The sequence below is a fragment of the Panthera pardus genome, unplaced genomic scaffold, assembly GCF_024362965.1.
Source record: "Panthera pardus isolate Hobbes unplaced genomic scaffold, ASM2436296v1 HiC_scaffold_22, whole genome shotgun sequence".
NCBI lineage: Eukaryota > Metazoa > Chordata > Mammalia > Carnivora > Felidae > Panthera > Panthera pardus.
The window spans coordinates 7,196,621-7,224,399 of NW_026526788.1; the positions used below are offsets into that span (position 1 = coordinate 7,196,621).

The 27,779-nt window shown below is 39.3% G+C and overlaps 1 protein-coding gene across 1 annotated transcript in view; it reads right to left on the minus strand.

The window, feature by feature from the left end:
- HEATR1 (HEAT repeat containing 1) overlaps nt 1–27,779 on the minus strand; it is a 49,381-nt gene that overhangs the window by 5,066 nt on the left and 16,536 nt on the right. Inside the window, exons 16-38 of the mRNA XM_019418905.2 lie at nt 27,541–27,662; nt 26,573–26,764; nt 24,909–25,092; nt 24,647–24,783; nt 23,733–23,925; nt 18,978–19,147; nt 18,426–18,584; nt 16,236–16,478; nt 15,828–15,959; nt 14,742–14,845; nt 14,429–14,572; nt 13,684–13,802; nt 13,465–13,586; nt 11,618–11,746; nt 9,959–10,189; nt 9,077–9,203; nt 7,151–7,311; nt 3,711–3,757; nt 3,471–3,594; nt 2,726–2,866; nt 1,945–2,231; nt 1,074–1,224; nt 76–234 (exon numbers count right to left, since the gene is read on the minus strand). Of these exons, the coding sequence (XP_019274450.2) occupies nt 76–234; nt 1,074–1,224; nt 1,945–2,231; nt 2,726–2,866; nt 3,471–3,594; nt 3,711–3,757; nt 7,151–7,311; nt 9,077–9,203; nt 9,959–10,189; nt 11,618–11,746; nt 13,465–13,586; nt 13,684–13,802; nt 14,429–14,572; nt 14,742–14,845; nt 15,828–15,959; nt 16,236–16,478; nt 18,426–18,584; nt 18,978–19,147; nt 23,733–23,925; nt 24,647–24,783; nt 24,909–25,092; nt 26,573–26,764; nt 27,541–27,662 (3,578 nt within the window). The remainder of the gene's footprint in view (nt 1–75; nt 235–1,073; nt 1,225–1,944; nt 2,232–2,725; nt 2,867–3,470; nt 3,595–3,710; nt 3,758–7,150; nt 7,312–9,076; nt 9,204–9,958; nt 10,190–11,617; nt 11,747–13,464; nt 13,587–13,683; nt 13,803–14,428; nt 14,573–14,741; nt 14,846–15,827; nt 15,960–16,235; nt 16,479–18,425; nt 18,585–18,977; nt 19,148–23,732; nt 23,926–24,646; nt 24,784–24,908; nt 25,093–26,572; nt 26,765–27,540; nt 27,663–27,779) is intronic.

The following is a 27,779-nucleotide window of genomic DNA, read 5'->3' on the forward strand; positions in this document are numbered from 1 at the left end:
TTCTTTAAGTGAAAACTTAGAAATTTCAGTACCACATCTCCCCTCTCCAAAGTCTAAAACCCAGTATGATCTAACCTTCCAGTTCTTCTCAATTTGTTTGTATGTTTTGTTGATCGCTGGCAGTAAGACTCGGGGTGACAGTGTGGTAGCCAGTGTCTTTTTAAGGGACGTGATGCGGACAGTAGCTTGTGAGGCAGAACCCATTCCACCAGTGATTTTCTCCAAATGAACCACCTATAGGAATACAGAAACCATGACCAAAGCCAGTATGAGAACTCACTGACAATGTCTGCACACTTACAGAAGTCAACCCAGAGGCTAGCGGCTGGGGAAAGCTCGGAGCACTATCGCTTGACAGAATTCCTTTCAAAGCAGTCTTGAACATCTGTAGATACAAATGAACAGATGCCTCTTCCCCAAGTGGAGTCAGGGATGCAGGTAAATGGTGGAAGGCAGAAGAACACAGAGCACTCAGACTGATGGGTTTTTTGTTTTTAAAGAGGACAGGAATCCAGAGACCATGAGAAGAGTCAAGTGTGTTTGTTCTTGCTAAAAAATCTATCTACAAACCTCCTCAGATGTAGGGGTCCCTTTCTATAAAAAGTCTACCTTCAAGCCCTGGCTACAAGAGTGTGTGAATCAGCTAAATTATTTTCATCATGGCAGTTGAAGCTCCTAACCTCATAATGGCAAATGACCAGTACAACAGAACAGAGTGAGGATCGTTCTGGGGCACTGTCAGTTAGAAATGCCCCTTGCCCACTGCCCATGTGCCAAGTAACCACTGAACAGCAATAGAGGGATTCTGATTTTGAAAGACACCTTAGGATGAAAAAACCCTTTACATTAGAAGCAAATAGGACACACAAGTTTCTACAAGTAATAAAAGGCAGCTCCAGCCCAACACGAACGATCTCATGGAGGGGAGAGAAAGGCAATAAAACACATTCTGCAAAATCAAAAAAGAGATGAGCCTTATAAGAAGAAAGCGATGACCATTTCAACGTCATGACCAAGCAGGAGGGATGACGGGAGAGAAAACGGGCATAGCATGTTGAGGTACTGTGGCTCACCTGGGACAGGACACCTTCTAGGTAAGGGCTGATGAAATGTGGGAGGGTCTCCACAACCTTCTGCAGGGCCGCCAAAGCACTAAGCAGATAGACCTCACCGGAAACCAGCTCACTGGTGTTTTTCATTGTTGTCAGCAATGATGGCATCAGGCTAGATATAAAAAAGCAAGAGTTTTAGAGTAACTTTAAGAACAGAGAATGGAGAAGTCACTATGCAAAACTCCTAATAACTGTGCCCGCTACATCATGCTATGTCACAGCCGACAAAACGTGTCTACACATTTTATGAGACTCAGAGCAAGAAACCTCCCAGTAGCAATAGTCAGTCATTTTAAAAAACAACAGGGACTTTCAATTTAATGCTTGCTACGTGTTAGGCGCTGTGCAAAAAGCCTTACGTGCACCCCCCACCGGAATCCCATGAAGTCGGTCTGGTCTCAGTTTTAGAGATGGCAAAGCTCTAACAGACCAAGTAACCTGCCCAGGGCTGCACAGCTAGAAAATACCAAAGCCAAGGGGGAAAGTCAGGAGCATTCAACTCTGAACCTGGGCTGCACGAGGCAGCTTTTGCCCAAACAGATGGGAACACCCATCGCGGGGCTTCACCCCTTGCTTCCTAGTTACAGCTGGCCAAGGGGGAGTGAAAAGTGGAAGGCAACAAACATCATAAAGGAAATTAGAAAGTTTTTAATTAGTGGTTTTTAGTTTGAAGAAAAAATTAAATCTTTAACAAATCTAATCTTATGTAACCTCTACTGAGAGGCAAAAAAAAAAAAAAAAAACAAACCCCAAAAATTGCTAAGGTATTATCTTTCAATTTGTACCAGAAACCCCACATGATGGCTCCTGTTCCAGGTCCTAATCAGCATACCTGGGAAGCTGAGGGATGGCCAGCGCCTCCAGGGTGGAGGTCACCTCTGCCACGCACAGCAGGGCACTTCCCAAGACATTCTTCTCTTCTTTTGTTTCTGGTGCAATCAGTTTCACAGCAGTGCTCAGCACGGGGACAAAAGGCTCTGGATTTTCTGCACCAAAATTCTTACATAAAAGCTTTAGAGTATATAAAGCTGTCTGTCTGTTTATTGCTTGTTCTTCCGTCTTTTTTTTATGCTGCACAATGGCCAAAAGGACTGGAACCAGTTTTAGGAAACGATAAACCTGAAGAGGTCAGCCAAAAATTTTAAATCATTAGAGCTGCAGAAAAAACATACTAGTCCGTCTTTTCCATTTTTTACTGCTTGCGACTGCCTGAGGCCCTGTGCCACACAATTATACACAAGCAACTGTTTCCCTATCTGCCTTCTTCACCACTGAGCCAGCGTATGTGCTTGTGACCCATTTGGGACGTATTTACGTAATGCATCCACTGGTGTGGAGTAAAAGAGGATTGGATCATGCTAAAGCTAAGACAACGTAGGGTCCAAATTAGCAACAACTCTATTAGGCTGTGAGTCCATTCTAAGAACTCTTATCCCAATTCCTATTAGAATTAACATCACATTTTAGAAACACGTCTACTGGCATCATATTCAAATACTACTATACTTATTTAAATCGTAGCACTCAGGGAAGTGACAAACTCAAGGGAGTTAAAATACAGCTCTTTGATAAACCAGAGTGGTGAGTGGGTATGACGGACAGTCTTCACTTACAATGGTCTTTTTCCAGGATGTATGCTGCTGTAGCTTGTTGTTCAAAAGATCCAGTGCTTTCCGGCGGACAGATGGCAGCGGGTTACCCAGCAGCCCTCTGATCACAGCTATGAAGGTTTCCGTGGGCAGCAAGGCATTGACCTAGACAGTAGTTTTACATTGAACAAAAAAAATTTTAAAAAGGGAAGATCCATTCAGATTAAGACTGATTTCTATTTGCTGCATACCTTCTAGGTTCCAGGCAGTTTATGCCCTTTTAACTTCTTACACTAACCTTTCAGGTAGACATTACTAACCACATTTAAAAGGGAAACAAAAGAAGCAAACAAACAAGAAACGCCGATGCTAAGACTAAGTGAACTGCTCAAAGTCTTATAGCTAGATTTTGAACAGTGATCCTAATGTCAAGGCCAGTGATATTTCTAATATCCCACATACTCTACCTAAAGAGCTATTTTTCTTCTATTCCACTACATAAAGTAGAATATTATACAGTATTAGATGACTCAATCTTAAAGTATCTTTTTAGTGAAGCACATGCTCTCATAATTTGTAGGTAAATAATCATTTTCAGATGAATTTATCTCCAGCCATCAAGAGACTCTTTTCCGAGAAAAATGTGAGCTGCATTACGGTAAGAAAAACTATCACTAAGTTTATTCCTAAAGTAAAACTTTCTGTCAAATAGTTTCACGATGACATAAAACCAGCAAAACACAGTGGATGGGGAGAAATGGAAGCCTACCTTATCTAACATGTCGTAAGCTTTACTAAGCAGTGCCCGCCAAAACTTCACAGTTAGCTTGTCTGCATTTTTCTCCATGGACTGTGCTACAGCATTAATATAGCCAAGAACTGTTTCTAGCAACCTAAAACAAAGGAGGCTTATATGAGAGTTTTGTCCACTATTCTTCCAGCATTTTGTTAAAAAGTTGGAAATTATTTCCAAATAAAAATTTTTTAAAAAATTTAAAAAGTAACATACCTCTGTTCAAGGCCTTTTAAAACCTGAGGACCACCACTTTCAACCACCTAATTTTTAAAGAAAACATCATCAGAGCAGTATGCAAGCTAGAAATAAAAAAAAATCATTTGAAGTATATACAGTGAAACTCATCCGTAAGACTATTCAATTCAAACCTCCCAGGGACCGTTTTCTGACCGTACAATTTAATCAGGTTGAGACCTTCCCCATCAAACTGTAGTAACTCTAGTCCCTTTTGTTATTCTACTCACAGAGTGATTATACTCTATAGATACCTGTGATTTCTATAAGTACTAGGAAGATTCAGAAAAATACAGCCATCTACACTCGTTTACCCACTAATTTTATGAAATGCTTCCATTAGCTCCTAGCTAACTGCATGACATTATGAACGTTACAGATGCCAGCGTAATCCCTACCTCTCTCATCCCTTCCCTTGGTTAAGTGCCCCCAGCCCCACAAACTTGAACCTGCCGTTAAATGTCAGAGTCTACGCCACAGTCAGCAACATGCTTTTCTGGGAGTATCAGAGTTCTGAGATCTATCTACAGAGATGTATGTCGTTTTAGTGTTCATTTAACACTCCTTGCATACATCACGGTACACACCATGGCATATCTGCTCATCCATCTGTTTACTATGGATGTTTAGTTTACGTCCATTTTTCTGTCAGTGAAGACATTAGAAAAGAACATTTTTATATGTCTCCTTGAACAAGCAGGCACTTTTCTGTAGAGCATATACCCCAGAAAGGGAACGGCTAGATCACAAGAGATGTGCATCTCCAACCTGACTGGAGACCGCTGACTGCTCGCTTTCTGAAGCGGCTATCCGGAGACCTAACCCACAGTGGGGTACACAAATCACTGTGTCCCCGCAGCCTTGCCACTTCCTGCTATTAAGGGCTTTTAAACTTTTGCCAGTTTGATAGGACATCATAGTGGCATTGCATTTAATCTGCAATTCCCTTCCTTACTAGAGAGGTCACCTTGTTGTATGTCAACATTAGCCATTTGTTGTGAATTCATGTTCTTTGCCAGATGTTCTCATAGGAACTGATACTTTTTATGTCTGTGGCTTTCTTTTCATTTTGTTTATGGTGGCTTTTTGTTGAAATGCACTTTTACAGAAATTCCTCTGTGTTCCTCTGGTAACAATGTTCTCATTTCCTTCTAAGTGTTCCTTTCCACACTGAAAGAGTAATTTTTTAATCTACCTAAAATCACACTGAAGTAATTTTTTAACCTACCTAAGATTGTCTTTCGTATGTGGTATGAGGCCAGTCTTTCCCCACATGGAAAACAAATCAAGCCCATTCTAGTAACTGGACCGTTCTCTTTTCCTAACTCCTCTGTAATGCCCCTTCCACATGAAAGCATTTCTTCCATGTGCACAGGGTATGTGTCTAGACAGACCGGACGTGGTCACAGTGACCCCCCTGACTGATCTGGCACCACCACTGTCCTTGGCAAGCTCACTTGAGACAGAGCAGGGTATCCCTATCAAGCAAGCTACCTGAACGAATCATTTGTTCTAGGAGTTTGCTGATTGTTTTCGGATTCTTACACATCGTTCTTTTGCTGAATAGAAACAATGACAGGATATCCTTGTTCCAGACTTTATAAAGTCTGTCTCATTATGAAAGGTGATGTAAAGCAGTTTCTGGTATCTTCATTAGGCCAGAACTTCATTAGGAAGTTCCCATCTATCTTGGTTGCTAAGAGGATTTTTCCTTAAATCATAAGTACTGAATTTATTACGTTATTTTTCTACAAATACTTCAATGATCACATGGTTTCCCGTTGACCTGCTCACACAGGAGACCACAACTCAGACTTTCTTATTAATGTTCAACCATTCTGATGTTCCTGATCCTTGTCTGTTTCTTTAGGTCTTCATTTTCTGTATTTCCTTGTTCTCTGTTTAAAGTTTAACACACAAACAGGAAGGCATACAAATCACACATATAGAGCTCATTATATTCAGGTAAGGAAAAGAGCCTATTAAAGCCTCTTCTAAGCATTCCAGAATCCTTCCTCTATTGGACCCTCATTATTGCTTATTCCCTCCTTTCCAAAGGTAAACACTGTCCTTACTTCTACAACCCTAGATTTGTTCTGCCTGTTTTTAAAGTTTATACAACTAGAATCATAGAGTATAATCTTTTGCATCTGCCTGTCTTCTTTCAACATTACGAGATTCACTCATGTCCATTTTTGATGACAGACCCTTTATCCACTCCACTGTTGATACACACTTGGCTTGTTGCTAGTTCTGGGCTACCACAAATACTGCTTTTATGAACGTTCTTGTAGACGTCTTTTAGTGCCTATGCTCATACATTCTGCTGGGTATACAGGCATACCTTGAAGACACTGCAGGTTCGGTTCAAGACCACCACAATAAACAGAGTATCACAATAAAGCAAGTCAAATAAGTTTTTCGGTTTCCCAGTGCATACAAAAGTTACATTTAGTGGCACCTGGGTAGCTTAGTCAGTTAAGTGTAAGACTTCAACTCAGGTCATGATCTCACAGTTCGTGGATTCGAGCCCCGCGTTGGGCTCTGAGCTGACATTATGGAGCCTGCTTGGGATTCTCTCTCTCCCTCTCTCTCTCTGCCCCTCCCCGACTCGCGCTCTCTCTCTCTCAAAACAAACTTTAAAAAAAAGTTGTATTTACACTAACTATAGCCTATTACATGTGCAATAGCATTATATATAAAAAAAAAAAAGTACCCATGTTACGTACCTTAAAAAATACCTTATTGCTAAAAATGTTAACCACCATCCGAGCTTTCAGCAAGTCATAATCAGTTACCACAGATCACCGTAACAGATATAATGAAAAAATCTGGTGACAGAGAGACATGAAATGATCAACTGCTACTGAAAAAATGGTGCTGGGAGACTTGCCTGATGCAGAGTTACTACAGGCCTGCGATTTGTAAAACGCACACTATCTGCGAAGCCCAGTAAAACGTGCAATATGCCTGTGTACCACTTGAGATGGAATTATTGAGTCGCAGGGTTGATACATGTACAGCCTCACCAGATCATGCCAAATGGTTCAGGTACGCTCTGTTTTTTTCCTATTATCTTTTTTTTTTTTTTAATGTTCTATTTCTTTTTGAGGCAGAGAGAGAGCATGAGCAGGGCAGGGGCAGAGAGAGAGACACACACAGAATCCGAAGCAGGCTCCAGGCTCTGAGCTGTCAGCACAGAGCCCGATGTGGGGCTAGAACCGTGAGATCACAACCTGAGCCGAAGTTGGACGCTTAACCAACTGAATCACCCAGGCACCCCGGATTTTTTTCTATTATCTTTAAAGGCATGCCTCATGTTTTCATATTTGCCAATCTATTTTTACTAGTTTAAAAGATAGTTCCTTTAGAAAAAGCAAAATCATCTTGTCATAAACACATTTAAAAGAACACATCACCTTTCTGATAAAATTATTAGAAGCCAGGAGCTGAGACATGAAGGACACGGACAAAAATTTAAAATGCCGCAGCTGCTTGCTCGTGTGAGTGTCTATATTAAAAATCTGTAGCACCTCTTCTTGTGATTCACTTTTAGTTGATGCTGCTTTGGAAACAGCTTCTGAAAAAGAGCAACAAGGACAAGTGACGTCACTCATCTTCAAGCAGAATCTTTACAGACACAGACATAATGAGCGTAGTAAAAGGGATACGATTTTGAGAGGAATTTGTGAATCTGTCACAGCCCGCTTTTCCTCTCCTGAATTAGTGAAAGATGCGTATTTACCAACAAAGTATCCAAGGGCCCAGAGAAGAGAGTAAGACAAAAAAAAAACAAAAAACAGGACAACCGAGACAAGCAAATGAAAGACAAAGACATTTAAAAAGGAACCTTTAAATGTTGCCTCCATTCCCAATTCTGAAGCCTCAGAAGTATTTACAGGTTGGCTCACAACAGTCTGAAGGAGGGTCATCTCTAGCCTTCAACATTTAATTCTCAAAGTTTAAAGATGTATGTTCTAAAACTCTGTAGAATCCTATATCCAAATTTATCTAATATAAAAGGGTTTGAGGGTGCAGTGATTGGGGAGTCCACAGTGGGCCACTTACAAACCACTCACTGTCCTAGAGAGTGACTCAAACTGAAGGTTTCTCCCGTAAGCAGTCACCACACACGGCTCTCCAGGCTCCTGGTCTGTCCCTGCCAAACCTAAGCAGACTGTGGGACCACAAGCCCGGCCAAACAGCTGGCCACACAGAAAACAGTCTCCATGGGGTCCTTAGTATCTTCTTTCCAATGCTCCTTGCTGCTCTGTTTCAAAGGGCAGAGAACTAAGAACACATCAAACCCTTTCTTAAACCAGTCTAATTGGTGCTGCAATTAGTGGAATTTTTTTCAAGACTCACATATATGGTAAAAATTTAATATTTAGTTACCAAAGTTGTGGCACCTGTTTTTTTTTTTTTCTTGTCAACGTCTTCACAAATATTCTAATGAGAAGTTAAGACACAGCTAATACGTTGCTGCTAACCTGCTGTCATTTTACTACAATTCATCCTGGATATACCTGTAATACTCCACAGCCAAAACATCCACACAAAAGGACAGAGGTATAAAAGCCAATGTGCTGATTCGAAGGGGCACATGTACCCCAATGTTCATAGCAGCACTATCAACAGTAGCCAAAATATGGAAAGAGCCCAAATGTCCAACTGACAAACGGATAAGGAAAATGTATATATACACATAATGGAATGCTACTGGGTGATCAAAAAGAATGAAATCTTGCCATTTACAACAACATGGATGGAACTAGAGTGTATCAGGCTAAGAGAAGGAAGTCAAGCAGAGAAAAGACAGATGTCATATGATTTCACTCACATGTGGAATTTAAGAAACAAAACAGGTGAACAAAAGGGATGAGAAGGGAAAATAAGATAAAAAGAGAGAGGGAGACCAACCATGAGAGACTCTTAAAGAGAGAACAAACTGAGGGTTGCTGGAGGGGAGGTGGGTAGGGGGCACGTGTTAAATCGGTGATGGGCACTAAGGAGGGCACTTGTTGGGATAAGCACTGGGTGTTATATATGCGATGAATCACTGGGTTCTACTTCTGAAACCAATACTACACTGTATGTTAACTAACTTGAATTTAAATAAATAAATTTAAACAAAAAAGTCAATGCCAATGTGTGAGGAGAGGCAAGGAGAAATCCTACTTACCATTTTCTGTAAGGATTTGAGAAAGCACACCATCACATAAAAATTATTAAGTTACTCATAAAATCCCTTCTAAGATGTACCATGTGCTCTGAGGATGACCGGTCTGGTCTTCTGCACCTCTGGAGCTTTCAGATTCAACAATGAACACCTGGTTATGACTGACCTTCTTTTTCCTCTGGCAGCTTCATTAAGTACTGAAGAATATTCATCAAGCTTTGTATCTGATGTTGGACACTAAATTCACAACAGACTGAAATCCAAAATTCAGTGTCTGCCTCTAAAATAGCATCCTGTATAGAGAAAAGAAATTATTGAATTTATCCCTGTTCGATATCGAATTTATGTAATTATCCCTATCAAATTTATGTAACTAAGTACAAACGATGGAAGTAGTTGAAAAGTATTTCTTGGCATGCAAAGGCATTACATACTGTTCCTTATAGTCACGTGTATCACCAGATGAATGAATTACTGAGCTTCTTACCTAAAAATGCCAATTTATGAGAAGAATGTTGGCATTATTCCAGGATAATCTGCATTATGATTTTTAGCAGAACTGAACATACCCTTTTACTCAGAATGTGTCTACCTCTATTCCCAGATCCTGTGTCTAGAAAGTCATTTAAAAGCAGTCCTCGGCCTCTAAGTTCTGCCCTCATCCATCCAAACAGGGCTCTTCAAAACCACCACCATGTTGTAACCATTTTGATGACGTAGACATTCCTCCCTTTCCCCCAAGAAACGCCTTAAAAACCACTTTCAAGAGACACAGTTTAATCACTTTTCAGCTGTGCTGTTAGGCTGAAAACAGAACCACCCAGCATCGTACTAGACCAGTTCTTAGGTCGAATCACCTACAGCAGATATCAGTTGCTATGGAGGATATTCCGAGTGCCACAGGCTCGGAAAGCAGCTGTAAAGAACGTCAAAAACCTCTTTACAAACAGTTGCGAGCAAGGACTGTTAAATCGACATGAGCACCAGCAGCCCCATGCTTCATAAACACGAACATTTTCCTTCTAATCACCCCACTCTATACTCTGACCTTTTCTCCACAGGCAGCCAGCAGCACTGTTTTCGTGACATACTGTTCAAAAAGCAGGACGAGGAGGACCCAGAGGAATCTTTCTGCACCCAGCGTGTCGACAAGCTGAACGAGGATGGGCAGGCGCCTGTGCTCTGGGACGTGGGGCAGCGCATCCACAAATACGTTCACGATTTTCACCACGACCTCTTCCACGTTTCTTGTGACTTCCACCGAGTCTCCACCATCAGACTGCAGAACAGCAAGCAGGGACAGTGAGTAGGAGCAAACAACCCTCCACAAAAGAAGCTTTTAAGTGGACCCGGAATGTCCACGGCCTTCAGATGCGCCAAAAAAAGTTATCAAAAGAATCTGAATAATCAAAGACCTATCAATAAATATTCAAAGAGCACAGACGGTGTCCCAGGCACTGTTGGCTCCCAGGAGAATACAAGGTGTAGGATGTGAGCCCAGCCCCGAAGATTCATCATCTGTATGAAACAAGACTCACACGTGGAAAGAGAACACTAGCAGGCAATGAATGGCAGATGCCAAGTATGGGGCACTTACAACAGGTCTGCTCTCAGGCCAACCGGGAGGCTGCACAAATCAAGCAGGACTTGTGCTCTGCCCCAAGAAGAACGGGTACAGTCTACATAAGCAGAGTACAGAAAGGCCAACAACTCCCTGCTGCTTTCAGAATAAAGTTCAAACCATTTAACTCTGGTACTGATCCTTCAAATGCGGCTGTTGAATTAAAGAATGAATAACAACCTCTTGCATGAATGAACCAATGAACCAATGCCCTCCACTTCTCCCTGTCTCAACGCTGCACTCCACGAACTGAGTGACGTCACTTTCTTCACACACACGGTGCATGCTCCCAGACCTCGCCTTTTTACCGAGCAAATCCTGCCCTTCATTTATGCCAGTTCAAATTCTATTCCTTCTGAAACTGTGGTCTTCGGGGCCGACATGTGCCATCCTCTATTCTGAACCCTTCACCACTCATCTATTCTACCGGCATACATGCTACTGTGCATACAGCTATTTTTTTTTTAGATCTGTGTCCCCTACTTGTTGGGACCTGTTGGACAGACAATATCAACCAAATACCAAGATTAAAAGGAGACGGTGCTGTCATCGTTGGAATGGTCAACAATGTGAGAAAGGCATTAACAACAAGTAGGGGTAAACAGAAAACTCAAGCAGATGACCAAGCTCTTTCACCTTCAAGGCTGCTTTTCAAATTGGCAGAGAGACCCAATCATCTCTTTGAGTACCTGGCTCTTAGAGAACATTTGGAAAATGTTTGTTGAAATTGCGTATTCACAAATTTGCCACTGGAGCTCTAAAATGTCCTATCTTCACTGACATGAGTAAGGGTATTATCCAACTGCAATGTCCTGAAATATACAGCAAATGTAAATTCACTCTGTCAGATTAATGCTAAGACATGTGTACAGTTATGCCCTCCCAGCAAAGCAGAACCAGCGATGCATGTTCATGCTTTTGGAAAGGACATTGTTACTAAGACTCATTCTTAGCTCCATCATTCTAAAATTTCAGAAGCACAAACACTTGAGCATTTCAGAAAGGCTTGTAATGTCACTTAAGTTTCATACTATATACAATTATAAAATTAAAAGAAATACAAACAATGGTATTAAAACAGCTCACCTGAATAAGTGCTGGGATAACCATTTTCACTGTCTTGTTAATAACTTGAAAACTGTAAGTATCATCTAGACGCATGACACTGGCTCCCATAAATGTGAAAATAGACATGATATTGTGTAGAACTTTATCCTGAAAGGAAACACACCTTTCAGCATTTTCTGTTTTAAGCATATCAAATATCAATGATTCATTATAACTCAGTAATAAAAGAAGAAATACCCCACTGAAAAACAGGCAAAGGATTTCCAAAGGCATTTCTCCAAAGATTAAACAAATGGTCACTGAGCACATGAAAAGATGCTCAACATTATCAGTTCAGGGAAATGCAAACTCCAAATCGTAAGATACTTCACACAGAGTAGGATGACAAAAAAAAAAAAGTAAGGGATGCTTGGGTGGCTCAGTCAGCTAAGCATCTGACTTCAGCTCAGGTCATGATCTCAGTTTGTGGGTTTGAGCCCCTGTCGGGCTCTGTACTGACAGCTCAGAGCCTGCAGACTGCTTCGGAATCTGTGTCTCACTCCCTCTCTACCCCTCCCCTGCTCACACACACTCTTTCTCTCTCAAAAATAAACTTAAAAAACAAAACAAAACAAAACAAAAAAACGACAGTACCAACTAGCAGTGAAGATATGGAGAAATTAGGATTCTCATATTCTGCTGGTGGTTACAAAATGATATTATAGATGCTATGGAAACAGTCTGGCAGTTTCTTAGAATATTAAAGTTAACTTATGACCCAGCAATTCCACTACTAGGTATACACCAGAAAGTAGAAACAACTTAAATATCCATCAACTGATAAACAAATAAGCAAAACATGGTATCTGCATACAGTGGAGTATTACTCAGCCATAAAAAGGAATACTGATTCAAGCTTCAACATGGGTAAGCCTTGAAAGTATGATGCTTAAGTGTTTTCACTTTAATGTTTCAGACATTAAAAAGGGCACATATTACAGGATTCTTTTTATAGGTAATGTCCAGAAGAGGCAAACCTATAGAGAGAAAGTAGATTAATGGTTGCCAGGGCAGAAACTGTACTGACAGATGGAATGAGAAGTGACAGTTAATGAGCATGGCGTTTCTTTTGGCATGATGAAAATGTTCTGGAAGGAGATTATAGTGGTGGGTATACAACTTTGTGAACATAGTGAAACCAGTGAATAGTACAATTATTTAAATGGTTGAATTTAATGGTGTATGAACTATATTTCAATAAAAACAAAGAAAAAATATCAATGATTTTTAATTGTTGCTGGATTATCAACTCCTCTGAGGGCTATTGACTCTCTTCAAAGAAAAAAAAATCCTAGACTCATAAAATTTAGCACATGATGTTAGTATAGAAAGACCGCTAAAGCTCATGGAGAACCCCAGTTAAGAACCCGTGACCTAAATCCCCGATAGGAAAAAACTTCAATCTCTTCAAAAGATGTATTTCTATAACGGACATGATTTCTCTAACTAAGGCAGTTTATAATCCAATTACTTTTCTCAAGTCACTGGTTGAAAGCTGTCTGAGGAGAACAGGACAGTTAACTTTTTTCAAATAACACTAACACAGTTACACTGTGCTAGGCTCTGTGGGAACCATAAACTACCTAGTCACATCTTCACGATAATCCTACGAGAAGGTTACTATTACTGCCACTTTACAAAAAGAGGACCCGAAGCTTAGCAAGATCAAACAGCTCACACTGTCTCAGCTATTAAGAGACAGGGCTGAGAGTCCCGCCAATGAGACCCAAAGTCCACTGATTTCAAACCAGTGAGCACTTAGGTTATTTCCACTGAAGAAAGAAAATACCTAAAATATCTGCTGAAGTCTCAAACTTAATACTTACAGGAAATATTCCAGCCACAGTACCCAAAAGTAAAAGGGCATGGTGATGGGTCTGAGGCATCTCTGAAACACGGATGCACTGGACAATCAATTCCACATTGAACTTCTCCTCATCTAGAACATCTACAGTGATGAAAAAGAAAAAACTCTCTAAGTGGTAGGTACGTTCACACGCAGAGCAGTGAGTTCTTCCACCCTTTCCTTCCAACAAAGTACATACCCTTTGGTATTTTGCCACCTTCTGGAGAGAGCTTCTGGCAGATGTTAAGCAAACAACTAAGTATTAATTGTTTGGTGTATTCCATATTTCCCTGCTCTGGTGGCAAAGGTTCTAAACTCCTTCAGGACCCCCCAGAAAAAAAACATAATGGGAAATCAAAGAGTTACACAATTTCAGTGATACATTAAAGACTATTGTCCACAACACATACTTCATTAGGAATAACTAAAATATTAACATCAAACATAGACTGTAAACAAGATGTAAGATTCTAATGCTAATTTTTTTCTCATGCAGGTAGGTGCTTAATGTCAAACCCTCTCTGTTGTACTTTCCATGAACTTACTTGAAACCTCAGAGGACAACCTTGCAAATTACTCTGCTTTTCAGACAGTAAAAGAGAATATCCACACTACAGTGGCATATACCAGAGCTATCAATCTAGTAATTTACACCTAAAAACATAGCAAGTTTCACACTGTGTCTTTCAATACAAGATGCCCAAGAGATGTGGTGTTGAAAGTTAAAAAGTAGGCTATAGTAGGAGTGGTCACTTACTACACAATTTGGGGAACTGGCAAAGGGTACCTAAAACCTTTCTTTTCATCTTTCAACTACAGTACTTGCTTTATTTTACAGACTAGTTAAACAAGAAAAGACTGTTGAAAACAGACTGTTAAAGAAGACATGCAAGAATTAGAATCCTATTCTCTCACAGATCAAAGGCAAAGGCAAGTGTCATTACCTTGCTAGCAGGTTAAAAAGAGTCGGTATCAGTATCTGAGGACTTTTGAGTTTCTTTTTGTGCTGCAGTAATTCTAGGATGAGGGTTACTCTTTGCCAGTAAGAACCTCCAACTTCCTGAACGGATTCTAGATCTTGTGATTTTCTGTGAAACAGGTAAGAAAATATTAGAAAAGCAAACATTATGAATGCTAAGTAAAAATTATCATACCCACATACGCCAAACTGACAGGTATCAAAAAAATCGTAATGGTTTCATAACATTAAGGCCTGGGGAACAAAGGGCACTTTCTCACTGAACACATAGCTCTTACTTCTGCTGCATTTTTTGCCTTCTTGTTTGCTGAATTGTGCCCAAGGACTTCGTTTTATCTGGTGGCTCCAGTTCTATTCTGACTTGTTCAGCATTAACAGAAATCTGAAATATGAAGGAAGAATGGTCGATGATACACTTGCACGGGATAACATCAGAGAAATAAACGCTGACTTACTCTGGATTTCAGCTCAGGTCATGATCTTACAGTTCATGAGAATGCACCCTGCATTAGGTTTTGAGCTGACAGTATGGAGCCTGCTTGGGATTCTCTCCCCTCCTCTCGCTGCCCTCCCCCACTCACACTCTTTCTCTCAAAATAAACATAAAAAAAAAAAAAGATACAGTGAAAACATCCATGTCACTTTTACATTTTCCTATGACTCTACAGCTCAAATCAATCCCCAAAGGCAAACACCTTATGTACTTCCCACATACCAACACCTGCATAAATATTAAAACACACACACACACACACACACACACACACACAAACAGGACTGTATTATACACACTACTCTGTATCTTAATTTGTTTCATTTAATGCATCTTAGAAATCTAAGAAAATATGTCAAAATTCTGAGAACTGCTAAAACTGGATAGAACTTGCCCATATTATTACCTGTTTTTGTGAACTTGTTTTCTAAGTTATTTTTTTAACAGCAAAACAAACACAGAATAACCAGGTGGTTATTCTGATGTACAGCTATGTTTTAATATACACATAAATCAACAAGCAGATTCTCAGTCTCATTATACGTATGTCATTACACACCTATTTAAATTAAGTATAGCCTATACCCAGTTGAACATCCCTGCATAAACCAGGTAGATCCCATTTAATATGAGTAAGATCCAACCTAACATACATACCCTACCTGCTTAACACTGTAAGTATTTCACACAATAAAAATCATGATGAAAACTTATATTTTGATTTTGCACTTTTCTATGAGCTTCTTGTCCAGGATTCTTGTTGACACTAACATCTGACTTCCTAAATGCACTGGAAATCAGGGACAGTTAAACATGGTGTCCCTGAGAGAACAAACGTTAATAAACAAGTTACAGAAAGTTTGCAACTTACCCCTTTAAAAACACTGTTAACGGTCTGAGCACAATGTGAATTTTTACAGTTCACCAATAAATCAAACAACATGTGCAAAAGCTTCTGCTGAACTTTTTCATCTGCTATAGCTGCAAAAAATGGCTTTGTAATCTAGAGGGTATAGAAAAAAGGCAAGTGAGCTCAACGAAGAAACATGAATTCCAAAAATGACCTTAAAGCCACTCTCTCTTACAACGTAAAATCATTACTCATTTTGTCAGTTAAAATGCAGTTCTTTTCGACACACATGTACATCACTCAATTTTGCAAAAACAGATCAAATATATTATATTCCTTTTAAGACATTTCCACTTAAGCCTCTCCAAGTAAAACAGTACAAAATTTAAAAGCTTGAACATATTTTAGTTTCTGAAAAAAATCACTGACCTTTTCAAGGGCTGTAATCTGAATGGTTGGCATTCCTGCGCCAAGTTCCCTTGTTGTATGCACGGCTTTTATAAATATATCTAGGCTCTTTGGGTCCTTATGTAAAAGGGATGCTGAATATTCATTATATTTTCCCAGAGTGAGTTGCAAAATAATGGCCTCATCTTTCAGGACAGCTGTCGGGTCCTTTTGGATCTTTTCTAACAGTTGTTCAGCCATAGGCAACAGCTGAGAAAGCACCATCTAAAGTTTGGGCAATTCAATAGTAAACAGTTACTGATATATAATTTTGCTTGCTTTACAAAGACATCCAAAGAGATGATGTTCCAAGACTGGGAGCACAGCCTGGAGAAAAAAGCCCCAATAAAGATGATCTCTTAGACATGAGAAATGGCATTTAATCCAATTAAGCACTGAAGTCTCCCCTGAAGTTCATTCTGTAATGGCCAAAGCTCTAGGGGCGCCTGGGTGGCTCACTTGGTTAAGCATCCAGCTCCTCAAGCCATGATCACAGTTCAGAAGTTTGAGCCCTGCCTCTCTGCCCCTCCCCAACTCATGCTCTGTCTGTCTGTCTCTCTCTCTTTCAAAACTAAACATTACAGGGGCGGGCACCTGGGTGGCTCAGTTGGTTAAGCGTCTGACTTCTGGTCATGATCTCAGAGGTTTGTGGGTTCGAGTCCCATATTGGGCTCTCTGCTGTCAGTAAGGAGCCTGCTTTGGATCCCTTCTCTCTCTGCCCTTCCCCCGCTTGTGCGGTCTCTCTCAAAATAAGTAAATTTAAATAAATAAATAAATAATACATTACAAAAACAGGCTCTAAACCCTTCAGAGATGAATCATTTGTGAGTGTCCCAAGACTTTCTGAAAACAAGAAATACAAACTAAAGTCTCAGGCCACAAAAAGAAGTTTTAGCTTTCTCTAAAACATTGCATGTTTCCCCCAGAGCTTCCAAATTGATATAATATTAATTCATGTTATATATGTGAAGCCTTTAAAAACTAAACCAAAATGCTAGCAAATTATGGCTTGTGGGCCAAATCCAGAGGACCATGTATTTTTGTAAATTTTATTTACTGAAACATAGCTATGCTCATTTGTTTACGTAAGTGACCATGGCTTTCGCAATACAATGGCAGAGCTAATAAGTACCTGCAAGAAAGACTGTGTAGCCTTACAGTGCCTAAAATATTTCTATTTGGTTCTTTATAGAACAATATTGTCAATTCCTAGTTTATTTATTTTAATATTTTAAAAATATTTATTTATTTTGAGAGAGAGACAGAGATAGAGAGCAAGCAGGGGAAGGGCAGGGACACAGGGAGACAGAGAATCACAAGCAGGCAATTCAGGGCACAGCTTGATGCGGGGCTCGAACTCACGAACTGGTGAGATCATGACCTGAGCTGAAACCAGCAGCCAGGCACTTAACCGACTGAGCTACCCAGGTGCCCCATCAATTCCTAGTTTAAACTACACCAGGGATGACAAAGAGCTGATAAATGCCTTCTGTTTGCTCCCACCAGGAAAATCTGATCATGTGGTTTCCACACCACTTTATCCCATTTCAGTTCTCCAAGTTGTCGTCAGTCCCAGACTGGCGAAGCATCTAGGCATTTTTGGAACCCTAGGATGAAGAGGTGCTCCTGTGCTGACCAGCATGCTCCTTCACAGAAGCAGGTGCTTCACAACCTCTTTCACTGGGATCACAGGCTTCCTTAACAACATCATGAAAGCTATGGACCTTCCCCCCAGAAAAATGGTCAACCACATACATTTAAAAAATGAACAAACGATTCTGGAACGTTCACAGGCTTATGTCCAAAACTATTACCTTGTGGAAGATTTTCACCTGAAGAAAAGACACAAACCAACAATTTTTTCAGCAGTGCCTCTTCAGTGTTTCCCCCCATATGTTTTTTTAAATCCACTTAAAATCAAGTAACTGATTAGGTAGGGATAACACACAATTTTAAAAAGGAAAAAACCCCCACAATATTCGCTTTTTGCATCCTGTGTCTTTTTCTACACTATAATGCTTCCCCCTCCCAAACGAGTAAGAGAATTTTCACTTCTGAGTGTGCGGCACGCATCTGTTTAACTCTTGGACACATCTTCCTAGATACGATGAGCAGCTCCAACAGTGCTTAGTAAGAACACACGAAACTACAAGCCACCTGAACTGCACATACCTCACCGCTGACTTCCTGAAGTACTTTCATCAAATCCTTTGCAATATAAGATGGGGAACTATATACACAACTAAGTAGGTTTTTCAAAGTTTCTGATAATTTCTGATGAGATTTTAGTTTCTTTTCTCTCCGCAGTTCTTCAAATAAAGCAGCCAAATCCTAGGGCACCAAAAAGAAAATTGGATGAAAAAGAGCTAAGGAACTACAAAGGCTAAAGGTGTTAATTATGGAAGATTCTTTCAAATGATGTGATGCTACTTATCATTTTTCATTTCCCCTGGAAAGGGTACCAATACCTCTCAGTTAGCTTATGATTAAAAGCCAAATACTGGCCTTTTAGCCAAAGAAAGCAGAGCAGAAATGAATGAAACATTATACTCCTATCTTTTAAAACTGGGAGGAGAAAGATGTACGGATATCGCCATCAGTTTCTAAATTCAGTGACTTAAGTCGATCAAAATCCCTATAAAGCAAAATGTCAAAGGAGGAGGAAACTGTTCGTGTGTCCATACAGGAGTGCACACATTCAACCTTCTCTGCGGAGGAATTTACCTGAGTAACATAGGTGGCATCTGAGGTGATCTCCTCTGTTTTAGGAACCAAATGATCTATTACCAGATGGAAATGAGACACCACTCCACTGAGGGCCTGGAGACAAAGAATGGAGGCCCTTCGTACTTCTTTTATGGGGCTTCCCAGATTAATGAGTAGAGATGTCACCACTAAAACCAAAGGGAAAACAATTTTAGTAGCAATTTAAAAAACTGAAACAGTACAAAACTGAAATAGCACCTAAGGGATATGTTGAAGTTTTCCTCCCCACTGAAATTCTCTCTCAAGACCATTCACTGTTTAATTATGTTTACCGTTCTAGAAAAATGTTAGATATATGCGAGCTCACCCTTTTGAAAACACACAAATGAGAGCAGAGCACAGGGGTGTACATATGCACACAACCCTGCTTCAAGAACTATCACATTTCAAATTTATTTGGAACTGTTTGCCACCCAAGGGTGTGTGTGGGTGTTTATGTATGTATATCATTCTTCTAAAATCATTCTTTTAAAACTGTACTGTTCTCCATTGCATTTTCTGTATTATTTAAACCATTATCTTACTGGTAAGTTCAGCTGCTTCCAGTCTTTCAGCATTAAAACTGCTACAACGAGCATCTCCATACATACACACGTCTTGGTAAGTGTGCAGAGGAAACTTCTCATTGTGCACCATACTTTGCAAATACTTTGTCCTTAATTGTATTTTATAATTTTTTTTAACTTGATTTCTTTTGAGAGAATGCGCACACAAACAGGAGGGGCAGAGAGACAGGGAGACAGAGAATCCCAAGCACCGCAGAGCCTGATGTGGGGCCTGATCCCACAAACCATGAGATCATGACCTGAGCCAAAATCGAGAGTCAGATACCTGACTGACTGAGCCACCCACGCACCCCTGTAATTTTTTATAACGTAGAAGTTTCAGTCCCACTTTTCTTCTAATTTTGTATGATGCTTAGAGAGGCCGTCCCTGCTCTGAGCTGTTCAAGTGTGTGAATCTATATTAAATATTTAGAGAGGCCACACGTACTCCATGTTTTCTTCTAACACTAGAGCTATGTTGTTCTTTTTTAATGTGAAATCTTTAATTCATGTGAAATTTTGTCTAAGGAAATAAGGCTGGAGTCAAACTTTTATTTACATGTTTTCAAACGGCTAGCCTCAGATGTCCTATTTAATAACGCACCTAAGAATCCCACAGCCTCATCACTCATCCATTCCATCAGTGTCTCAAACAGCTATTTCTGCCAACTACTACTTCTAACGCCGTGTCCAGTATAGTGATGGATTCAACAGGAATGCTTTTGTTTTCCCAACTCTGCTATGAAGATGCTAGCTTTTGATTTGAGTATTTTTCTCATTACTCCTATTTTGCTGCCACAAAATTAGAATTACTGATTTTTATCGAATGCCTTTTAAATTCCTGGAAAATGATAATCCTTTAACACTGATATGGCCAATTAAGAGTTCTTTATTTTGAACCAATTTTATATTGTTGGAATGAACTTTATTTGGGCAGATACTTGCTTTTTAAGAATATGCTGGACTCAATTTACAAATATTTTATTTAGAAATTTTGCATTATTATTCAAAGCAACTTGGCCTGTTGTCTTGTTTCTGTCTCTTAAGTGTTGTCAATTTTCAATGTTATACTCATTTTAGACAAAGAATCTGGAAGCTCTCCTTTGTTTTATGCCCTGCTCAGTCCAACAGCACCGAAAAACCTGCTTTCAAGATCTGGCAGAATGCATCTGTAAGATCAACTGGATTGAAGTCTTTTGAAACTACGTCTCCGGGATAAAAAGACTCCTAAATTCCTCTCACGGTAAGTGTTATTTAAGCTTTATTCCATGCTATCTACTGGGGCAAACTGTGGTGACTTTCATTTTGCTACTAATGATCCATTCCATATATTCCATTTCTGGAATGCTACGAAAGAGCTCAACAAACTGTCAAACTTTTCTGAGAAGGTCATGTAAAGGCTGGCAATCTTTCCTAGTCTCTGTAAGGTTAATTTATAAAATAAAGTCAGCAACAGCTGGAAATTTCAATTCACACAAAGGGCAGCTTCAGGCCAAGTCACTATTTGCTAAAATCCCCTGTATAGTGGTACAGAGCTTCCAGAAAAATCCAAATGCAAAAACAAATCAAAGTACTAAGTACTACAGTTACCACCTTCAAGTTAAATACTAGCTAGAACTCACGGTAAACAAAAGCTACCTTATTAAAACTATCAGCTTTTAGGAATTTTCTTCCGTTTAAAAGTCTATGTGACTCTGTTTTCCCAAGTCATTTTATTTAGATTTAAAATAGGATATTTTACATAAAGATTGAAAAAAATACTGAGCTTTGGTTTTAAACTTATGAATACATTTACTATATTGGTCAAGTATTAAAAAACCAAAGGCAGTCTACATCTTACAAATGATGTTAAATGTTCATTCATTTAACAAAACTCGCTATATGCAAGACTGAGCTGGAACGCATATCTCCACAGAAAGTAATAAATGTTGGTTAGATTCCTAAGCCACTGACAAAAATTCATAAATACTGTACCGTAATATTTTAATATTGCAGTATCTTTTTCTTTTGAACAGTGTCACATTTTTAATAAACAGATTAAAACAAATACCAGCACCTCCCAGAGTCCTTACAGAGCAGGTGCAGACAGAAGCTCCCTGTGCACTGGAGTGGGTGCCCGGAGGCTGGGGGCACTGAGTGACCTTCCACACTGGCCCTCCAGGACTCCAGTGCATAGGCCTTGAGCTTCTAAGGGGAATTAGGTGCACCTGTCCTGGTTTCAGTGGACTACTGGGACATTTCTAAGCAGCATAAATGCAAAAGTTCTTTAGGAAGAATGGAGGTAACAGATGACAAGGCAGAGGGGCAGACAGGGAGTCGATCTTGCAGCAATTCTGGGGAAAAGTGAAGTCTTTTGGTCCTGCTATTTATAGACGAAGAGACATCTATCCCTCAGGAACCTCTGCCTTTGATATCAAAAGATAATGGACATTTTATACTTAATTAGAAAATCAAAGTAGCTATGACCTCTAAATAAAATATACATACCTTTAACAGAAAATAACCATTTAAATAAATCAGGCTATTTCCATGCAATGGAATAATCTGCAGACATTTGCATGTAAATAAATTTCTGTGTTTACTAAGTAATAATATAGAACAATACCTATAACATATTAATTAAAGGATTAAAGTTTTTAAAAATGTGCAGTAAATCTTTCTCGTCCAAAGGAAAAAAACAAAACAAAACAAAACCTGAAAAAGCCTTCTTAAATTAAGTCCACATAAAATCAGGGACTGCAATTTTATAAGTAGTAATGAAATAATTCATGGGATTTTATTCTACAAGTAAAAACAAATTTAAATACATACTTTACCTTGTATTTAATGAAACCTTGATTATAATGATTAATTATGTGCTCTTTCACAAAGCTAATGAAAGAGAAACACTGAGAAACTGTTCTGGGAAAAGCAAATATCGTTCATTTTGCTTTCACAGAACATTTATAAAGAGTGATTTTAGAATAAAAAAAAAAGAAAAAATCAAGAACATAATCAAATTTCCCAAGAGCCACTCTTGTTCCTTTGACATTAAAATCCTTCTGGTTTGAAGAATCAATCATATCCATCATCCTCATCAATTTCCTCATCTTTAATCACTACAGGGTCTAATTCTGTCAGATTCTCTCATTTGTCAATAGCTTGTAAATAACTATTTTTCAGTATCATGTTCATCAACTTCAGGAAATTCTGCATCTTTTGCAAAATTTGCAAATTTCACTTTATCAAAAAATATAAATTTAATATAAGTGTTTTATTAGTGAGTGTCCAACCTGAAAATGACTTATACCTGATAGAAGAGACAAATCCAAGAAGGCTGTCAGAGTGGAGACCTTTTTATAAGTAGCTGAATATTGGAACTATACTAAATGATCTGGCTTCCCCAGATAACCCTGTAACTGCTGAAACTCAGAAAATGAGCAGGATATTAACAACCTATGACTAATCATCTGCCATTTTTATTATGTTTTGGTGATTAGAAGTAGTTTATACATACACACATATAGTTCACATATATGTATATAAATTATACACGTGTAGGGGCGCCTGGGTGGCTCAGTCGGTTAAGCGACCGATTCGGCTCAGGTCATGATCTCGCGGTCTGTGAGTTCGAGCCCCGCATCGGGCTCTGTGCTGACAGCTCAGAGCCTGGAGCCTGTTTTGGATTCTGTGTCTCCCTGTCTCTCTGACCCTCCCCCGCTCATGCTGTGTCTCTCTCGGTCTCAAAAATAAGTAAATGTTAAAAAAATTTTTTAAATAAAAAAATTATACACAAGTAGCAGTTCACACACATCTACATAAATTACATGTATACACAGCACGTGAGTGAGAGTGTGTGCACATGTGAGTGAGCACTCTTTTTTTTTTTTTTTTTTTTTAATTTTTGAGAGACTGAGCGGGAGAGGGGCAGAGAAAGATGGAGACAGAGAATCTGAAGCAGGCTCCAGGCTCTGAGGTGTCAGCACAGAGCACAACCTGGGGCTCGAATTCATGGACCACAAGATCATGACCTGAGCTGAAGTCGGTTGCTCAACCAACAGAGCCACCCAGGCGCCCCTATGAGCATTCTACTTAAAAAGAAATTCTCCAAAGTACAATCCACACAAACTACATATAGAGAAAGCATTAAAATTGGTCATGACGGAACGTAAGAGGCTACTCACAATACCTGGAGAAGAGACAGATGCCAGCTGATGTTTATTCTGTGCTTTCTGAGAAGAGAGCATCGCACACCCTATATAAAGAGCTTGGGTCTGCAGCACTGTTTTCACGCTGCAGTTAAGTGGATTTGAAAGGCTAGACCCATACGTCCATAAAACAGAAAAGAACTTGAAGAACTGAAAAACATCTTGTAGATGCACCTAAATTGAACAAATCAACAACAGGGAAGTTTAAGTTTTACTCACATTCGGTTGGTTCCAAATCCTCTTTTCACTAGTGTGTAATTACAGAAAACAAATATTTCATTGCAATGTTCTGCTGCTCTGTCTCATGACTTAAAATTTTCTACACTTAACCAATGAGAAGGATGCAAATGAATTCAAAGGACTTGCTACAACTCTACATTTGAACACACCGAACAACAACAAAATGAGAACACTAAGCAGAAAACCAAGACGAGTGATGCTGGAGAAGCCTCATTAAGAAAGTACTTCAAAGATGGAGTCAGCATCACCAACTGTGTCAAATGCTGTGGAGGGGCAAGAAGCCAAGAACAAAGGCCTCGACCACTGGAGGTCACTGAAATTTCTTAGCTGAGTAGCATAATATGCTAAATCAGCCCTGTGGACGGCACTTTCTCACTGGTAATGGCACTCATCAACCAAACAGCCTGGGCTGTTGTGATTATGAAACACATTAACGGGCCTAGCACACCAGCAGGCACGCAACAAAGTGCACCTGCGTCCTACCTACCGACTGGTGTCACGACAGCGCTACCTCACAGGGCCATGTTTATCAGCGCACAGTCTTCACCATAATCAGCACACATTATTTTCACTTTCATTAAAACTGTCATAACTAAAATAGCCTGCGATATCTTCTTAGAGGGAAGAGTATGCCTGAAAAAGAGGAGCTTCGTACCTTTATGAACAGTTTCATCAGGACCCTGAAATGAACGGCATCAGCACCGGTGAGTATCGTCTCAAAGAGCCCAATGAGCAAGCGCACATAGGCCCTGCTGTCTTCTCGCAGCTGTTCGGGGTCCCACCACACGTCCTCTACACGGACATGGAGACAAAGAGACGGTAAAGAAACTTACGTGGACACACTGGTGCGAACTTTTCACTCAAGACACTAGTTCCATTTCTAGAGTATCGCATTCGAAAGTCACATTCTGTCCTACCTCTAGGAAAGGATTTAGGGGCCTTTAGTGCATGAATAAAATTTTTCAGTGAAAATATGAGTAAAACTGAATCCTCCACAGCAATATTCTGGGCGGTGTTGAGCTGTTCTATGTAATGTGTCCACAGTTCCACTGGTATCTCTCTGTCCATCATCAGCTCAAAATGCCATTCTGAGGGGATTTCCTGAAATGGTAAAAGAGACAAAGACAACACAAACAAGGGGTTCTGAACATGGGTTATACACAGGAGAACTGCAATGGATGTGTATGTCTGGGTAACATGCAAAATTGTGTCTCTATGTGCATATTTACGTGAGAGAATTAAAAGCTTCAATCACGTTTGTAAAGAGATTCAACCATCAATCACTATTTACAAAAAAAAAAAAAAGATCCAAGTTATCCACAGTTTCACGTTACCTGTATTTTCTCAACACACACATCTAAAAACAAACGTTAGTCACATATATTGTGTTTATCAAGTGACACATTTCTACACAGAAAGGAGCTGGATTTCTAAGAGACCCTTAATGGGACCTTTCTCATGTCCCAGTTACAGGTAATCTGAAGAGGGTACACAGTAAAATCTCCAAACTTGCAGGTAATTCTGCAAATAAGCAGCAAAACGTGAGGTGTTTAGAAATTATACTGCAGATACTAAAAAGCAGGAGAAAATATGAAGGAAAATTATGAGACTCTGTACAGGAGAGCACACAGCAGTAACCTGGAAGGAAAGAGCCAGACTTCTAAGAGAACGTCTCTCTGGAGGGATTTCACTGACTCAATATGCTGCTATAGCCAGAAAGAGGCCCATGATTCCCAGAAAGGGTACTAAATACAAAGCATTTTATCTGCATATGTGTATGTGTATGTGTGTGTGTGTATATATACATATGTATATATATATATCCAAATTGTTCACACTTTTAACACCAAGGGCAAACACCCTACAGGTTACCACAATCCACAAAAGATAAGAAAGAAAGAATTCAAGAAGGGCTTATCTGGGCTACTTTTTTAAAATACAAAAATTTATTACTCTTTTTAAATTTATATGATTTTAGGTAACAATGACCATGACCAGAACTTGTAAAATCCCGAGGGCATATGGAAATGTGAAAAAGATGCTGACTCATTCTGCAAATCCTAAAATGAAGAGCCCTCTGAATGATGGAGGACAAATAAAAACTAAATACTATTACAGGGGGCAGATATTAAAAGAAATAATCTTATTACCTCAAGATACGGTACTAGGTAAAAATATAAACAATTGAAACATGTTTCTTAGCTGATACTGTCAAAGACAAAGAGTAAGCTGGTGAGATCCAAATCTGATGTAACATTAAAATACAAAAGATCAATTCTTAGCAAACAATAGAATGAAGTGATATTTTATTCAAGCACTGACATACCTAGTGAATTCTTCATCATGAAGGATAGTTATGCATAACTCAGATAACTACCCAATAAAGATAATAAGGGGGACAGTCAACCATTAGGTATAAAACATCACGACCTTGACATTCTGTAATTCAATTAACTTTTCTAATTCAGCATTCAGCTGAATCCAAAGATTCAGCGTTTCAGCCCCCAATTTTCAGTTTTGCTGTGATTAACAAGCCAGACTGCCACTTTACTCAATGTTCCAGACACTTTGCACTACTTACCACTGCAGTAATGACACCTTCAAGCTTCTTTATTTTTTTCTGCAACAAACTGAAGACTCTTATTGCAAATGGAAAGTGAGTTTCCTTTAAAGATGAACAGCAAGAAACCAGCACAGCCGTGACCAGGTGAAAAGTCACTTTCTGCTTCAGACTCAAGCAGTCCTTCTCCCCAAGGCTTATTAAATCCTCCACCTTGAAAAATAAACATTCTCCATTACGGGTAGCTCTTAGTTCACAGAAAACAATTTTCTCTACCCCAGACCTATCTGGGTATTACATTTAAGGTGAGATGACAAATACAAAGCCTTTAAAAAGCAGTAAGCACTGACTTCTAAGTAATTAAAAAAATTAAAAAATTCAGAATTATAATGAACATAAATAACTGCACTTGGCAACCAGATAAATGCTTTAAAATTATACACCTAATGCCTTGACAAAGCTTTATTTACTAAGGCAAAAAAAACAAAAACAAAAAAAATAACTTTTTGATATTTTGCTATTTTAACAAAAACAGGATTTCATATTTTATTTTTTTAATTTATTTTTTTAATTTTTGACAGAGAGAGAGAGAGAGAGAGAGCATGAGCGAGGGAGGGGCAGAGAGAGAAGGAGGCACAAAATACGAAGCAGGATCCAGTCTCTGAGCTGTCAGCACAGAGCCTGACGCAGGGCTCAAACTCACAGACCACGAGATCATGACCTGAGCCAAAGTCGGATGCTCAACCAACTGAGCCACCCAGGCGCCCCCAGGTTTTCATATTTTAAATAAAAGGAAACAGGGAGGGAAAAAGGTACATATTATTCTTATTAGTCCAATATAAAACCACAGTAAAAAAATTTATATAAAACGTAAAAGATATAAAACAATCTGCAGAATATACTTAGTCAAAAATGCAAACATTATTTAAAAAAAATCTAGTGAAGCAAACACTGAGAAATCCAGGGGTGTTCTTTGACAGCAAACCTACCATCTTTAACATTGAAGAAGGATCCCCTGAACTTATATTGTCAGCCAATAACGCAATCATCTTCTGATTTGCCACACCAATTAGCTTTCCTGACTCTGTGCTTTTAATCACATTTTCAAGAGCTGTTTAAAAAAAAAAAAAAATGAACACAGGGCCCTTATATCATGAATACTCACCTAAAGAATTCTACAGAGTAAGAAATTTAGGCAAAAGTTTTATAATTTTCCTATGAAGGTTTG